General features: G+C 30.9%; 1 protein-coding gene across 1 annotated transcript; it reads left to right on the top strand.

Annotated features, from left to right (window-relative positions):
* Positions 1 to 1,064: 1,064 nt before the first annotated feature.
* Positions 1,065 to 18,339, top strand: LOTGIDRAFT_107379 (hypothetical protein; the record flags this gene model as incomplete). Its single annotated transcript, XM_009064008.1, has 6 exons — positions 1,065 to 1,172; positions 7,323 to 7,497; positions 16,852 to 17,042; positions 17,331 to 17,478; positions 17,826 to 17,949; positions 18,261 to 18,339. Coding segments are annotated over 6 exons (825 nt in total), but the record flags the coding sequence as incomplete, so codon positions are not given.
* Between the last annotated feature and the right edge of the window lie 280 nt (positions 18,340 to 18,619).

Genomic DNA, 18,619 nt, shown 5'->3' with positions numbered 1-18,619 from the left:
CTTAACATATGTTCTTTTCACATATAAGCTCTCACAACAGATATCAGTACCATCCTGTATTTATGCATATAATTGTTTGAGTAACCCACTTACTTTGAATCATCCTCTGAATTAAGAATGTCATATTCAAATTTAAAGTCTAATTTCGCAACAGAAGTACAAAATCACAGGTCTGTGTCCTTTTAATGTGCTTTTAATAGAGATAAAACGCTGGTAATAAAATATAAGATTATACCAGACATCTTTAAAATCATATTAAACTGGATGAAATTCCTTGTTTCCGACCGCCAGACACGATTCAACATTCAGGCTAAAGAGTCAACATTGATCATTACCAACTTGAATAAAAACGATTCAATGTCTTAGATTTTTTTCTTCTTTTCAACGATTATTTTATTATGAGGCGAGACATCAAAGTACATCTTCTTGAATCAGAGTTTTTAATTTCTACGTTCTTTTACACTTGATTACAGTGATTCAATATTCTGATTTATCACTGATGAATTTATGACTTCTCTTGGAGCTCTGGAAAGTTGAGGGTAGGTTGGCCTCTAGCTATTCTCCAAAGACTTACTCTACCATGCCCTAGGACCATCAGGGTTGCATTTTACAGCATTGTTTCTGCTGTCCCCTCCAGGCCATCAATGAACTTTCTACCATAATGCATGGCTTTAATACAGCATCAAATTATCTTGAAATTAGGTTGTATGAGAAAGGCCTTTAAAACTGAGCTTCCAAACCTTAGTCTGCTTATCAGTAACAATCAAATACCCTGGGCAAAATACAAATATATTTAAAAACTAAATCTAAATATTTACACTTACTGATACCCTGCCTTTGTTTTAACTATGTATAGTCATTGAAGGTGTAGTCTGTCAAAAAGACAGAGGAAAAAAATTTTTCAATAAAAGACACAAAGTATAGTGAAAAAGCATTGCAAAAAGACAATAGTGATAGATATAGTTGCTCTTTGCATCCCAAAGATATACTGTTATAGGCCATCATGGCAGTATGATTGAAATTGAGGGATTAATATATATTTTTATCTTTCTATTTTTCAGATTCTGCTAGTTGACAGTCGCTCGTTTCTAGAATACAATACCAGTCACATCCAACAGGCGATTAATGTGTGTGGCTCTAAACTGGTCAAACGAAGACTACAACAAGGCAAGGTATGTAACTCTAACCAAGACTTCGCAATTAATTCAGAATTCAGTTACGTGTAGTCACTCAAAGATACTTATGGAGAACTAATGCTTTTGAGTTACAAACAAGCCAAACGTAATGATGTTTGTTGTAAATCATTTATCTATTTTGGTTGGACACAATCAGATAAAAACAAAAAATTTTTAAGACAATGTTTCTTTTATTGCAAAAATCTACAAACTATTATAGCAATAAAATTGAATGCTAACATGTTTAAACCAATTAAGAACAATTTACTCTCAACGTATGTTGTATTTCAATTAAGTGATATGGATAGTCTCAATCAGGTGTAAAAGCAAAAATTTAGATGGCCATATCCCTCCAAATATAACATTGATTACAGTTAATTATTATTGTGCAAGATTTGATTGCTATAAATCACAGTGTAATTAACTCTTTAATTTATGAGGTCAGCCACAATCAAATGAATAATGGTTACATCCCTTGCCGTGCAAAATTATTGAAATTATTATTCGAACCATGCTAGAATGATTGCAACGTTGTTGCATACCAATCATCATTTAATGGTCGTGATATCTCATCCTAACCTTTGCTCTTTGATATTTTTATATAATCGCTATTTCATGCTTTTAGAACAATAATATTTCATCTCGTGTTATTTGATATTGAGAAATATTTTCTGATACTGTTCTGCTTTGATCTCCATCAATTATCATTCTGATTTTATCACATGAATGCTTGGAAGCACTAGTTGATAGTTTGATTAAAAGCATGTCATATAGCCATTATAGTGCTCAACTGAAATGATGTAGAAATATACATCCTACAAGATTGAGGACAGGATGTTGAATAAATGGTGGTCGTTGCTTCTAATCTTGGTCGGTTTTGTGTAAACCTGATTACCTTGAATAAATAATTTTTTCCTCATCATTCTGGTCGACCTACCTGTAAATGGGTACAGATAATCAAGAATAGAGCAATGCAAAGAGATTTAGCCAAGATCTAGTTGTTAGACAGGATCCTATTATATGGCTTAAAGTTCAAGCTTTGAATTTAGCCTATTCATTAGCAACATTCAAGAGGAAAGGCTGCAAAAACCATTTCAGTGCATTTGCATCAATATATTCAGATTGTCTTTGAATAAGGTATTTGTGATATCATCTATGTTTATGTTGAGCTTTGAAGTGCCCAGAGGTATACTAGACTAGTAGTAAAATATATCAATAATATGATCATATTTCATTTAGTAATCAATATAGTTAATACAATTAATAGCTATGACTCATAGTAAACCAATCAAAACCCTTCATTTCCTTTTCTTCAGGGCATATTATATTTATTACAGGTAACCAATTATATAGCTCCATTTCATTATCTGCAGGCTATGTTCAAATTATCAGCCAATTAAAAGCATTTATAAGATTTGGAATAATGTGTTCTATTTTCTATGAAAGTTTAAACTCAGGTCATGAAATAGAAATAGATTTTATAATTAACTATAATTTTTTTTAGTAGCGTCTCAAATTTCCTCATTCATACCTTTTTAATATACATTATATCTAATCCCGAATACTATGAAAATTTACGATTTCAAGATCAGAACTCTTGATTGAATGTTTTCACAACAGAACATAACGTAATTTAAGTTTTTTTCCAAATATAAAATAAGATATTGACAACTGATCAACCAAAGCGGAGTCACAGAATGGTATCAGGAATTTAGAAACTGCAAGGATACCCTGACCAGCCAGTGACATGATAATAAGCAGGCAATAAACAACATGAAAAGCTGTGTCTTCTTTGAAGGTATTGTCTTGATCACAAACTCAGAGATGCAAAGTTTCTTCCCTACATTCTTGAATGGCATATAAAGATCAAACATTTGTAATTGTTTGAACTCTGAAGTGAATGCCTTGATCACAGAACTCAAGAGTTGCTGAGTTTCATTTTTGTTACTTGAGTTTGTTGGCTTGGCATATAGAGATCAAATTTACAGTGTATAACCTGTAGATAGTACCTGTAATATTATGATATCATCAGAGAGAAAATATAGAAGTTTATCATGCAATATTGTCATAAAGAGTTTCATGTTCTTTTGTTTATACCCAGTTGTATATCAATATAACCCTGTTCAATACATATTCTCTAGTTTCATGTAATTCAACTGTTGTAATGCTAAAAGTACAAGATGTAATGTCTATAATTAGCATAAGAATTGACTTTGTTTTTGAGTAGAACTGGCACGATATATCAGTGAAGTGATACATTGCAATATGCCCTGCCACGATATGCTATCAAATTGCTTCGTGGTATGTGCTTTACAACGCCAGGCTTTCCAGACAAACATAAATACACAAGTAACAAGTCCTCATATACCAATTGTGAACGTTAACATGGAAAAATTTAGCCGAAAGACAATGAATTACTAGTAACTATATTCTATTATTATCTGAAAATGTAGTGTAGTGAAAATTGAATCTACTAGTCTGTACTTTTTGAATTCTAAAAGGAAAGGAAAAAAAATTGTTTTGTGACGTTTTTTAATGAAAAATGATGATTTACTACCCATGTACAAACCACTATGAGGATAAAATGATTTCTACATTTATCATGAACAGGTTAAAAATAACACCCTTATCAGTTTTTAAGAGGAAGAAAGCGAACTTTTATCTTTCAAAATATGGTTTTTCATTTTTATAACTTATTTTTTCGTGGAAAAAAAGATAGCTTTAAAGATGACTGAGTTAAACTTTAGTAAAACTAAAAATTCTCTTTGTATATTTTGTCTGTAAATGTTGTAATATTTGGCTCGTTAATTAGAAAATGCACTAATTAACAGCATGATTCAAGCTGATCATTATGAAACACCGAGCAGACGGATGAAAAGACCAAAATATGAAATTAATTCAATTATGTTAAGATATAAAATTATATTCTTGTTTTTGATTAGTAAACTTTTGTTGAAAATGTTAACACATTTACTTCAAAAACCTAGGCTATTCCTGATTTTGCATAAAAAACATTAGATTTATTTGATATTGAATTTAAAAATGAAAGATTTAGTAGCTCTAGAAATTTAATATGATTTTTAAGTAATGCTAATATTATCATATTATTTTATACCAAGATAAAACACAAAAAACGGGATAAATCCTCGAGGCCATAAAACATATATTTTCTACTTCATGCATATTTCCATCATTTGTACAATAGTTTGAGACTTTGGTCTGGAATTTCTCTACTTTCAATTTTCTGTTTGGAAATACATAGAAATTATTAATAATATTATATAGTGAACTTTGCTCTGAAATCAGACTCTCAGGTGTGTCTTAAAATATCATCATAATGCCAGTTTGGCCTTTCATTGAGAAACCACCTTCAAAAAGCAGCTGATTTTGAGCTTTATGAAAGTTTGAATATTTTCAAAGATTCTAGACAATAACTCATATTATTACTGCCAACACGTGTTAGAAATAAAACTAAATACAGGACACAGTATCACCACAAGAATTTGACCTCAATGCTTACATAATTTTGGCCTTAGTAATGGACTAAAATAGTATATTTAGTTTATACAAATTGTTTTTGGTATGTTAGTAATCGCCTGTCAGAATATGACTAGGCTACAAGGTATGACTTACGTTTTTTAGGCTAATTTTAATTTCAAAGAGCTCATTTTATATTCATGATACATGTTTCGGACATGGTCTGTCATAAGGTCATCCGGTTTAAAATATTTTGGACATGCATGTAAACCCAGCCCAGTCACTGAAAATGCAATCTTATATTAGATGAGGGACAAATCACACAGGGAAAATAAATATATAGTCAACAAGCTAAAGCGTGACATGAAATGAGTCTTATGGCCATTGAAGTTTGAAGCTGGGGTTATGAATTGCTGTATTGTTGAAAATAGCTGCTTCTTCAGGTGCAAACACTTATCAGCATCTGCCTATATTGGTTATTATGGACATGTGGTTTATGTAATTGCAATTGTGATCAATGTCCTTTTTTTTAGAGGGTCATATGACAAATGTAAACATTACATCAGGGAAAGTATTTTGACAGCTATTAAAGCTGGACCTTGGTACCAATCGTGCCAAGTACAGTATTAGTCACTAGAAAAATATATAGAGCCTTCTCGGTTTATTGTTATTGTATATTTGGCCGAATTACTCAACCTTTGTACAGACAAACTGGGCGTTTTGTCAAAATGTTAGTTGGATGAGTCAGGATGTACTGGACATTTTATAAGAATAGTAAATATATGTACTTACAATAAACTAGTATACTGAAATAGCATTTGTTATGTCAGAAGATGGAAGAAGTCTGGGTGGGGGAAAGCTGACATAGTAACTAGTAAAGTAAAAGCTGGATATCTTGTCTGGTCCTTCAAACAGGTTCTTTTGGTTTATTTCAAATTGAAAATACTGTAAACCATAGTTCATTAGAGTATCTGTCTATGAAGTGTTTCTGTCTTGTGCTCTAAATGCATTCAAATGTTTGACCCCTTAAAACTGAAATTTTTGCTCTTTGAAAGTACTTTGAAGTTAAATGTCTTGCACTGAAATTGTATGTGTTTCGAGCACAATATGCATGAACACATATACCTGTACTGTAAATGTGCTATTCATGCTCTGCCACTGACAGTGTATGTTCCAACTCCAACAAGTGTGTTTTATATTGTCAGTATGTGTGAACTCATCTGTTGGTACTTGACATTTTTTACTCATGTATCACAGTAAATAGAAATAGGTACTGAAGAAAGATAAGAAAATATTTATAGTGTTAACTGTAATTTGTAATTGGAGCTCGGTAATTGTGGGGTGAACAGAACAAGTTTGAAAAGATTCCAATAATGTATATAAGATTGAGTCAATATCTAGGGATACTTGATAGCCCAGTTCGTATGAGAGTACAGAATGGCCGTTGAGGAAGAATAAACTATGATAAATGGCCAAGCTTTTAAAGATGATATCTTAGAAATTTCAATATCAAAAATATATATTGCGTACAATATGCTATTCTGTCATTAATTAATATCTTGATTAGGACTAGGATCGTAAAATATTGCTTTTGTAGAGCAATTTACATTTAGACTTATGTGGCTTATATTTGCATCATTTTAACTTTGTGTCAGACGTCTGAGATTCCTGTAATTATAGAAATAATAGACGAACAGCTTTTGTGATAGTGACATCATAATCACTTAGTTTTATTGGAATTGCAAGATCCACAGATGTCTGACTTAAAATTAGAATGGTGTAATTCTATGTAATGTAAATGTCTACACTACTTATATAAACTTACAAAACCTCTGAATAATCCTTTAAGGGACAGATGCGCCATTTTGGGGGTTGAATTAAGTCTTGAAAATATGTAGATGGCCTTCAGAAGTACTAGAAATGTACGAAAATCACAAAATACCTTCAAAAATACCTCAAACTAGGAATTTGCAATAAACTGTGAACACTATTACTGATTGGCTTAGCTCATAAATTCCTGTTTCAGAGACTTAAGTATGATTGGTCAAAACGAAATGTGTTCATGTCCCTTTAAAGTCTTTCTCATATACTGGTATTGCTCATTTCAAACAAATCTATACATGAAAGTAAAAGTTGCTATAAATCAAGTAAATACAGAAATAAAATAATTGATATGAATTATACAGTGATACACGCTGATAAAGATCATTATTCAAATAGTATAAATATCATCAAAGCAGTTATTACATATTATAACATTTATTATCCAGGGATGTTGATATGATTGTAATATACCAGTCATGTGTGATTAAAGCTCTTACATCTACTGCTTTGATTTTGGTCTTTAGGATATTTTTTATGTTCAATCATGGGAGTACATGCCAAGTTGTTATTGCATTCTATTACATACATTATTATCACTACAAATAATTTTGCCGTCTAATCTTTACTTTAATTAAGTTAAAAAGAATTATATATACCATATTATTACAAGTAAGCACTTTTGTAGGAATTCAAAAGACTGGTTGACCTTGATTTGGCTGATATAAATAAAGGACCTCGTTCAATGCCATTAATTTAAGATAGAAGTTAAAAATTTACTCTACATTCATTCATTCATTTATTCCTCCATTCATTAATTCATTCATTCATTCATTTTGTCTATTTCAGGTGCGTGTAAAAGACCTGCTAACCCAGACTTGTCAGATTGATATAGATGATTCGTGGGATATTATAGTCTACGACCAGTGTACGGAAGATCCGTCATATTTTACCGATGATAACTTTGTTTATATTTTACTCTATAAATTAACACAAGTCTTTACCTGTGTCACATTCCTTAAAGGTAAGTTAATAATTATAACAAATTATTTCTTTAAAAACTAACTTTTTTTTCCTCATTCATTTGTTGGAAGCATCATAGTTTTAACCTCAAAATTAACGTCTTTGATTGGCTAATTTATCATTCTTATTATGTCAACCAATCATATTTTTTGCAATCATAAAGGTTGGTATTTTTCCTGCTGCATATTCATGTATTACATCAAATTCTTTATGTTTCCGAGCAATCAAATTTTAACTTTTTAGAATTTTACAAAGTCTGAGATATTGGACTATTATTTCGCATGTGTGCTATATGGCCATGTTGTGACCCCAGCCAACCTTTATCAATCTGAGAGAGGGCAAGACCCCCTGACCTGTATAAAGTCAATATTGTCTATATAAAAGTCAATGTATAGATAGTTTTCTAGCAGAAGTGGCAATAAATTGATTCCTTTATTAGATTATTTCTCTACAAACCAATAGCTGTCTTGTCAATTTAAACCTTTAAAGGATCAGGTGGATAAAACTGACAAATTCTCTTCCAAACCACAAATCACCAGACAGAACTGACTGCCCTAAGTGGATATCAATTGAAATGTAAGTCAGAGGTAATAGGTTTTTATAAGTAGTTGTCTGGCCTGTTTATATGTATATGCTACACTTTATGGTGCATCATTCTACACACCGATAAAAGTGGTTCCTGAAATTCTAAAAAAACTTCTGTGGATTATGGCTCTTTTAATTCTACTATGGTGTCCATGATATTCAAGAATTCCATAATCCTATCAAATTACTGAATTTCAGACAACCTGGATTAAGTTATTGAGAATACTGCCCTGGTTCTTTTGACCCTGTAGTGCAGACTTCAGTTTTAGAGGACATGTAATTGAAACATTGAGAACTATTTTGAAAAACATTTGGGTTCAACATGAAATGGTCAATCTGGTTAATTTTGAGTTCTGTCCCCTTGATTTTTCCTAAGCTGTCTGGTACTATTGACCTTCTTTCTCTGCAGAATCTAGTGCAGAGTTTGGTACAGAAAATGTAATTGAATCACCAAGATTTATTTTAAAAATGACAGTTGAAACATCGATTTTCCTCTTCTACATGGAAAAATAATCATAAATAAATACATAAAGATAATGAAAGAGTATGTAGTAGACATATTATTTATATTGATATGATTATTTCAACCTGCTACAGTGGTCACCTCAACCTCCATCACTGACCTGATCATATAGATTGTTACATTTACAACTTCGTTTCTATTCATACAAGTCAGATTGAAGTCAAATTGCCCAAAAAAACTAGATTTCTTGTTAAGAATGGTGAAAAGATTTTGGATATCAATTTGCTACCTTCACAAATTATCTTTTCTATTTATACCAGTCTGAATGAAAATGAAATGAACAGAGTTTTATGTCTTACTCTTCTGCAACTTATTGGACTAATGAAGACAGGCAACGCCATGCAGTCTGGATAGACGGTAGTTTTTATAGGACAGTAGTATTAGCCTACTCTTTTTGTTTTCCAATTGTCTAGGACGTGTACAGCCTGTAGCACTTAAAGGCTCAGTTTATTGTTCCATCTGAACGACTAGACACCTTTCCAACCTGTAGCCATTTCTCCCTGATATACAATATACATACTATCTTTAACTTTGCTGGAATTGAACCTTGGACCTTCAGGTTAGCTAGCAAGCGTCCAACTCACAGCTTCCCTATGCATTGTGGATTTGATTTCAGACATGACTGGACATTGATTTGGCTATTAGCTGATGTACATGTATATAAACCTCTTTACTATCCCTTTAAGATTAAGAATCGTGTCTGGCTATGAATGAACCAAGGTTGGTCTGACAAGATCATAAATCAGCCATTAAACCTGATCTAGTTTGTCAGTTATTTTAACCACAAGGAGATAATGATACACCTTTAAGTCATGTTTCTAGCTGATAAACATATGTTCTGTTTATTTATAACTTCAATCAAACCTGACCACAAATATTTCTTAATCATAATTACCTCCCTTGAATTGTATGGGAATGGTTTGGAATACCATCATTGAGATGACTGTTGCTTGTGTGGGAATGGTTAGAACTTACACATGCAAACCACTAACTCTCTCAGTTGGATTGGAACTCTCATGAGCTCTCCATTATACAGCCGGTGCCCTGTATTTGGTGTTTGTGGATCACATTAAATTAAATCTAATTGTTGTTTGAAGGTACAGGTCATGGGTCAGGAATAGAAATATGTCAATATAGTGATATAGTGACACAGTGATCCTAACTTTTCATTCACCACCCATGCCAAACACAGTGTAGTTTTGAAAAGTTGTTCTTTAATGGTAAGGAAGATCCCCTGCCTGAAATACGCCTTAAATATGTTTTATGTAGGTTTCGCTAGAATATAACATTAAAAAGGTCAACAACTTGCGCGGGATTAAACTTTGAATATAATTTGCCAATTATATGCAGATGTAATTTGACCACAAATATGGTTAATGTGTAGTATAGTATTGGAAATTCTATTCTCTGTCATCTGCCCAGCAGACCTCAACTATGTTGTATGTTGGCCAGTCTTGAACATTCATTTCTTATCAATGGTCAATTATTTATACCCAGGAGGCACTAGACCACAAATATTTCTCAATGATCTTCTGACCATCCTTGTTGTGATAAGAAAGTGGTCTCCTATTGGTTTAAGGTTTCAGGTTATTAGTCTATTAGTCTCTGATAACCACAAGAATTTGTGTGAGGAGTAAGTACAAGATATCCTGCTGTTCTAAACCATTCATGTATGATAATTCATTCACTCATTCATTGAGTATGCGACTCTTACTGGTGTTCATTGCTTCATAATGGTAATATGAGAAGATATGTTGCAATAGTTATGTGGACTCTCCTAAATCAAACCCTATGTGACACTTGCAGAATGAATAGAGGCGTTCTTGAAGAGCTATCATGGCCTGCCTCCTAATGACATCAACCACAGTAATAGTAATGATATTTTAACCAAAAGCCTTCAGATAATTTTACATGACAATTTTGTCCAAGAAAATCTTTCTTGAACTTATGTTAATTTTTTCGTACTTGCCACATTTTTTTGTGAAATTTACTACATTTAGACTGTGATTTTGAGAGATGGAAAAGTATTCTAAAATGTACCAAGATTTAGAAGATGAAACTTTCAATCATGTAGATCCCCTCTTGAGTTATATCTTGCCTGAATTTGAAATGCCACAGCTTTTTAAAATAAACTGACAGTGTGATAAGTTGCAAAAAAAAGTCTGAAGTGCTACAATTTGGTATTTAGTTTCGCTCTCTGTGGCCCTCTATCTGTTTCCTTGATCAAAATTTATAGTAACATCTTTTTTTTATATTTAAGAACAAAGTTTAGAATAATTGTTTGTCTGTGAATGTAAAAACTCTTACATGGTTCCAAAAGTGTGACTCATACATACATGTGTTTTGAATTTTCAACATTTAAAAATGAGTTTATTTAAAAACAGAAGGAAAACTGAGGGGGTACATTGATGTCAAGACAAATTATTTGATTCTAGGTTTCTGTTATTTGTCAAGCTTTGAATGAGTTTATTATTTTATCATTAATGTAGCTAGAAACACTGTTGTGACCTACTGAACTACAAACCTTGATGTCATGTAAATGAATTTCTTATCAACATTGTTATTCCTATCTGAATATCAACCAGGGTATTTCTTGTCAATGATGCAGGTTGAAAGAGGCTGACATGTAGCTTTTTGTGAGACAAATAAGTTCCGAGCTAAGAAATCAAGATGATGAAACTTATTCGTAAAACCTTACTACCATCAAAAGAAATTTCATGGACATATGATTCACATCTCAACTAAATATGAAACCAGATTTCCCTTCTGAAGATGCAGGTGAAAGGAGTTGACATCGAAGAAGTATTATTTATGTTTGGTTGGAGACGATTGGTTTTTTCATCCATTATAACAGAGAAATATCTGAGGTTGCCTGAATATCTAACCTAGTTATGAGATTTTTGCTTTGAAAAACTTACTTTTGTTGCTGCGAGTTGCCCCTTTAGCTCTGCCACTGGATAAATCATTATCATATTTAAACTACAGATTCCATGGACTTGATACTCGAATAATATATAAGTTGGTAAAATCCAAATCTCAAGTGACTAGTTTGTAGACATATTAAGCTATATTAATACTATAATAATATAATATTTATTGTTATAATAATTACATGTAGATCGCTATTGAAATTTACAATCATTCTACTATATTGAATATATGATAGATGAATTCAAATATTTTCATTCAAAACAAAATCGAATTCCAGTCGGCGTCGGGTGACTTGTCATCATATTGAAGTGATTGAGAATTATCGCATGTAATATTGAATTGAAGATAAGTCTTGGATTGAAAGGTTGGAAAAATTAACGAATGTCAAAAGTTAATTACATAGTTTAGATTCTTTGTTGCTGTTTTGATTGTATTTGCTAGATATGTCTGCCTTGGGCTCCAATATTGTCATGCTAGGTTTTACATGTCTTTGGTTTGGATGTTTTTGAATTTCTGAATATTATTGTTAATTTATGAGCCAGACATGTCTGCCTGGAGCTCTTAAGTGTCCTGCTGAGAATGGAGACTATTGGGATATTCAAGCTTTTTTGTGATAAAAAATTAATTGGATGTTTGAAAATGAAGGAAGAGATTGACTTAGTTGTATTTGATTTAATTTATAGTATTGGGAACAATCAGACACATAATTTTGATTGAAAGGAACAAAGGTAAAATTAGCAAGTCATTATCCAATTACTGTCTCTGAGTAGGATTGTAAATAAGGAACTATTTGCAGACAGGCCTGCCTGGAGCTTTAGAGGTGTCCACTAGGTTGAGCACATTTAACTGATGGATATTTCTCTAATAATAAAAACAGATGATATATTAATCAGTGATTAAATGTGGTATTGTGTCCGGTGCTATAGAAATTGAAAGATTTCAATGTTTTCTTCTTTTTTATACTGAATTGATAAACCTGCACATAAACGCTGTGCGTACCCTGGCACCTTATCTCACCTTTTCACACTGTTAGAATTAAGAATTGATTAGGTGAAATTATCATTTTGTGATCCTAATAGACTTATAGGCACTCCTTTTAAATCCTTAATTGGTAAACACAAATCTTGCGTCATAATCTAAAAATAGCTAATAACTAAGTGATTGATTATTGGATGTGTTTGGATGACCAAATTAGTAAATATATCAGCATTATCCAGGTATGGTGAACTTGGAATGAATGAGTAAAATATAAAAGAAATTCCAAAAACAGACTTTGCAGTCATTACTATAGAGTCTGGATGACTTCATATAAATTCGAGACAACATTGTCCAGACATAATATTGGAATAGAAATTGATCAGTGTTTGATGAACGTGGCATTGATGACTAGAATCTTGAATGAAGTACCAAAAACAGATTTCTTGTCTATGATGATATCATTATAATAATCATATTTTTCATCAATACTACAAAATGATTGGATGAAATAATTTAAATATGATTACTCAAAGACAGGATTGTCCAGTCATATTTTATGGATAGAAGTTTGTAAATATTTGGGAACGTGGCATCAATGAGTAATCTTATGAATGATTTTCCAAAAACAGATTGGAGTGTCATTTATGAGATAATGATTATTTTTCTAATATTTGGGTTTTATCATCCTGTCTGTCCGTTTTAGCCCAAGCAGGTAGCCTACAGAAATGAAAGATGTAAAACTCAGTCAACATTTCCTTGTTACTTGTTAGATGTAGTGATAGTGAACATTAATTAATTTTCTGACAAACCATTCATAGGTATATTTTTTGATAACCAAATTACTGATGATTGCTAATTTGAAGCTGTCATAAATTTTGCTATGGAAGTGTATGATTGGCAAAATGTGATGCTGTATTCATTGTTTTAAGTGTTTGAAGAGTGCTGTTTAAGTCTAGTGACAAAGATTTTGAGTGTCATTTGATCCACTTCTTGTCTGTTCTCTCATCATTAAGTAAAATTCAACTTGTATATTGGTTAAAAGTTATGATATATGTATTGGTTTGAGTTTTGATCATTAGAAGAACGCGGCTGATCAAGTGTTTTGTTTGTAAAATTGGAGCTCGTATTGATAATCAACTACTTATATTCAATATAAACAATATTCACTTGTGTAAACTAACATATAAACATAATGTAAACAAACATAAACATAATGTAAACAAACACATGCATAATGTAAACAACCTATATTCAGAATAAGATATAGTGAACTTATCTGTGAGTTTTATATTTGTGATAATCTCAGACGTCCTATAGTAGATTAGGAAGTCTATTTCTAGAAAATTAACGGAATTAGCTGAAACGTTCATATTAGTCTGTGTGAATTTGCTTTGTTGTTGAGCACCATTGAATTCCCTTCGAACTTTATGCTTTGTTTATCATATAATATGCATTTAATATGTACGCTGATAGGTAGATTGAGTAATAATGCTTTCAAAAGCACTGGATGTGTCATCAGAATTCGAACCCAACATACTTATATTTGAGGAAAATTATTTATGCACGACTACGTTTGATGGAAAAATTTTGGACATAATAAATAGTAACTTAAACAATACAAACAAGACTTTTATTACTTACGCTATCTAAAAATAGAGTTGAATATTCATGTTTATGTTTTGAATTAACCAGGAAGTTCGTACATATCTTGGCTTGACTTTAGATAGTAAAATAGACAACAATCAGAAAGCATGTATTTCAATAAGATGAGGGCTCTGGACCTTTTCATACATTAAATATTTCTAAACCATGATCGAATCTGATTAAAATCTTTCCTATTAATTTAATTGTTATATAATACAATGTAGTATTAAACAGGACATTTGACCAAGTGACCCAATTTCATTCTCAAATTTAACCTAGATCAATAAAATTTAAAATCAGATCAGAATGGGAGATAAATGATATTAAATTAATTAATTGACCATGCAGACCATATTTGGCTATTTAATATCCATGTCTGTTTGATAGTGATTAAGGACAAAGGTGTTGAACCTGTAGACTGCTATATGATATAGTACAACGTGTAGTGATGACTAATATCTTAAATTACAGTGGGGGAAATCTCTCACTAGGTTCAACTCGTGGTTAGTACACCTGATTCATACTATGGCTGACTGTATACAAGGTAACATGTTTTTCTAAATATCTAAATTTTCTCACTTAATATCTTGACTTTGATATGATTTGTCATAGTTTTCTATTGGATAAAATAGTTTTTTGTACTTGGATATTTACCAATTAATTGCTATGAATGGTAAGAAAAATTAGTAAATTTTCACTTGGTATATTGGTATTTGAATAATTTAACTTGATTGTCCATTGAAAAAAATAATTATTTTGACTGACATCAATTGTTGAAAAAAAATTTTTTAATTAAAAATATACTTAATACTTTTAATGTTTATCACATATTCTTCTATTGGGAGAATTATTTTTTGATTTTAATTAATTTAATTAACATGTTACTGATTGTCTTAAACTCAATGTTTTTATATTCAAGATCAAATCGAGGAAGCATGTTCTCATGTGGGGAAAATTTTGTATAGTGTCATACTATTTCTATTAAATGACTAATCATAAAACAATATCACTCAAATTTAATTAACATAAAATATTCCTCTAGTAGGGAAATATGGGGAATGTTTGAAATTAACTGATGATTGACTATTCAAATGAAATATATCTTCAATCAAAAAGTATTTCAGTTATTTATTTATTTATTGTGATAGTTTAGTATGTAGATATGTTGATATGTAAAGGTTTGTCTCATGTTTTAAATATAGGTCAAATTGACTCATCCTTTATTATTGTCACATGTTTCAGATGTCAAATTAATCAGGATAACTGGTATGAAAAAAGAAGTTTAATTTTTAATTTTTGGACTTTCTGTATATGATTTTGTTGTGGACAATGTATTGATTTTGTGATCAACTGTTTAAGAAATGAATGTTGATTTTTATTTAACAAAATTTATTATCTTTATCACTTGTTTATAATCTGGATTTATTGCTTCTGGTGGGCTCTTTATCTTAATTTTATCATCAACAGTTAAAGAAATGAATTTTGATTTTTATTGAACAAAACGTATAATAATGTCCTCTTCACTTGGTGTTATTTAGATGTCAATAGACTTGTTCTCATAATGTCCTACATACATGGATTATACTTGCTATTTATTTCTGTGATTTTGGTGAATATTCTATAGTTATTATTTATATGTATTATGCAACTGTGTTTAATATTGCCCTTTCTAAATGGTGTTATTGCGTCAATGATTAGCTGTTTTTGCCTACATCAATAGAAATATAATTACTGTAGTATTTATCGCTAGTAATTATTATAATTATTGTTTGAATCTGCCATAGCCAATTTGTATATTAGTTAATATTATAGCATAGCTATTCAATAGAGAATACTGTGTTGTATCGGACCTGAATATTGATGTTCAATGTAAATTATTGAAACTTTGTGTTAAATTATTGGCAAAGTTGACTCAAAGTGTTGAGTATTGTGAAATCTTGGGAGAGAATAATAACCATTAATATTTCAGTTTGACAATTTATTATATAAAATGTCGTGTATGGATTATAATAGTGGTAAGATGAACTGTTTCAAGATATAAAGAGGATCATCATTACCATCATCATCATATTCTTCATCATTATCATATTCTTCATCATTATCATTGTCATCATCATCATATTCTTCATCATTATCATTATCATATTCTTCATCATTATCATTGTCATCATCATCATATTCTTCATCATTATCATTATCATATTCTTCATCATTATCATATTCTTCATCATTATCATATTCTTCATCATTATCATTGTCTTCATCATTATCATTGTCATCATCATCATATTCTTCATCATTATCATTATCATATTCTTCATCATTATCATATTCTTCATCATTATCATATTCTTCATCATTATCATATTCTTCATCATTATCATTGTCTTCATCATCATCATATTCTTCATAATTATCATCATCATCTTCTTCATCATTATCATTATCATCATTATTTCCTGTACATTCAAAATTCTAAAAATTATTTTTGGTATATTTTGAGTGCAGGCAAATAAATCCCTGTTTATTTCAACGTTTAGAATTAGACCTAAGAAACAACTTCTTATGGTTATGCAGTATAATACTCTGTTAACTTGTAGCCTACATGTAGCATGGTTTTCAAGCATTATTTAATTTATATCACATATATATGTCATAACTATTATTTAATTATATATTATTTTATATTTACAGGTGGCCTGTTAGGTCTACAAGCAATGTACCCATCATTGATAGAAAATAAAGATACAACTGGCTATAAGTGTACACCATTGACCTCACTCTCACAACCTTGTATGCCAGTTAGTAATGTCGGACCAACACGAATTCTACCTTTTTTATACCTCGGATCACAGAGAGATGCTTTATCAAAAGAGATAGCACAGGTAAGACAGCCTGTTTTTACTATTGATCAATATTTATTTAAATTTAGAATGAAGCAAGTGGAGAGGCAGTTGTTGGATGGTTGGTGTACATGACTCGCCATTTCATTAAACAGCTATGTCATTTATCCGAATTGGATGTCAAACCCAGTCGCTGGCTGTCATTAGTTGTGGTGAATGTTATGCATACTATGGCTCCACTAGGAACGACATATATTGTTATATTATATTGTACAAGCTAGGCAATGTTATACATACACACCATGCTAATATTAAATCTTCATATTGTAGATAAATGGTATAACTTATGTATTAAATGTAAGTTTAACATGCCCGAAACCTGCCTATATACAAGATGCCCATTTTAAACGAATACCAATTAATGATAATTATAGTGAAAGGATGGTACCATTCTTTAAAGAAGCATTCCAATTCTTAGGTAAATGTTTTTATAATCTCTTTCTCTGTGATATACTATAAAAGAGCTATCTTTTGTATTGTTTGAGGATTCATTTTTGATCTGTTGGTTATTATATTATTACTACATTGTATATGTCTCTGTGTGTAAGTGAAAAATGATAAAATTATTCGTTATAATTATTCTTTATCTACATAGATTCTCTGAAAGCATCCAGATATAATTTATGAAATAAAAGAAAGAATAAATACTGCTGGTGTTTTGATATTCATCTGAATAACTGAATATATCATGCATGTAATTACAATAACAAAATACTTTAACTGTTAGAATACATCAATTGTAAAGTTATATTTCTATTTTTATAGATATGGTGCGTGAATCTAATGGTTGTGTTTTAGTACATTGTCTAGCTGGAATATCACGATCACCAACTCTAGCTATAGCTTATGTCATGAGACATCTTAAAATGATGTCAGAAGATGCTTACAGGTAATGATTTACTTTTTAAAAGGAACGCTACCTCTTAGAATAAGCTTAAAACTTGGTCAATAAGAGTTTAGATTAATAAGTGGACTTAACTGGTGTCATAACTATACAACAGAATCCCTGTATAATACAATTAATTCATCAAATTAACTACAATTAATCATTGAAATTTAATCAGATTTTGTTAAGTTTTTGAAAAGATTGCTTAAGAAAATGCCTAATAGATATTAATAAATTTTGTGCATTAATGTGAAAAAATTGTACCTAACACATATAGATTGAATATATATTAAACAAAATATCTTATTTTTCAGATATGTAAAGGACAAAAGACCAACCATTTCACCAAATTTTAATTTTCTGGGACAACTACTTGATTATGAGAAAAAGTTACTTCAAGGTGATATTGAGGAAGATTTGGAACGAGAAGCTAAAGCCTGTAAACGTAATAGTTGGCCGAGTCCATTTGTCATGGATTTACAAACATCTAGTCCGTCATCTCCACAAGCCAAGTCTGTTAATAGATCACTATTCACTTATTTAGAAAAATCATCACCTGAAACTTCATTGGCGTGTGAGGATGTGGAAATGAATGATGACTCTAGCCGTATAAGAATTGTTCCGATTGAAATAGTATCGAATCGCGAAAATCTACCCGCAGATATAAGTGAAG

Source organism: Lottia gigantea, assembly GCF_000327385.1.
Source record: "Lottia gigantea unplaced genomic scaffold LOTGIsca_6, whole genome shotgun sequence".
Lineage (NCBI taxonomy): Eukaryota > Metazoa > Mollusca > Gastropoda > Lottiidae > Lottia > Lottia gigantea.
The sequence above is the reverse complement of the archived record's forward strand: the minus strand, read 5'-3'. Positions and strand labels throughout refer to the sequence as shown.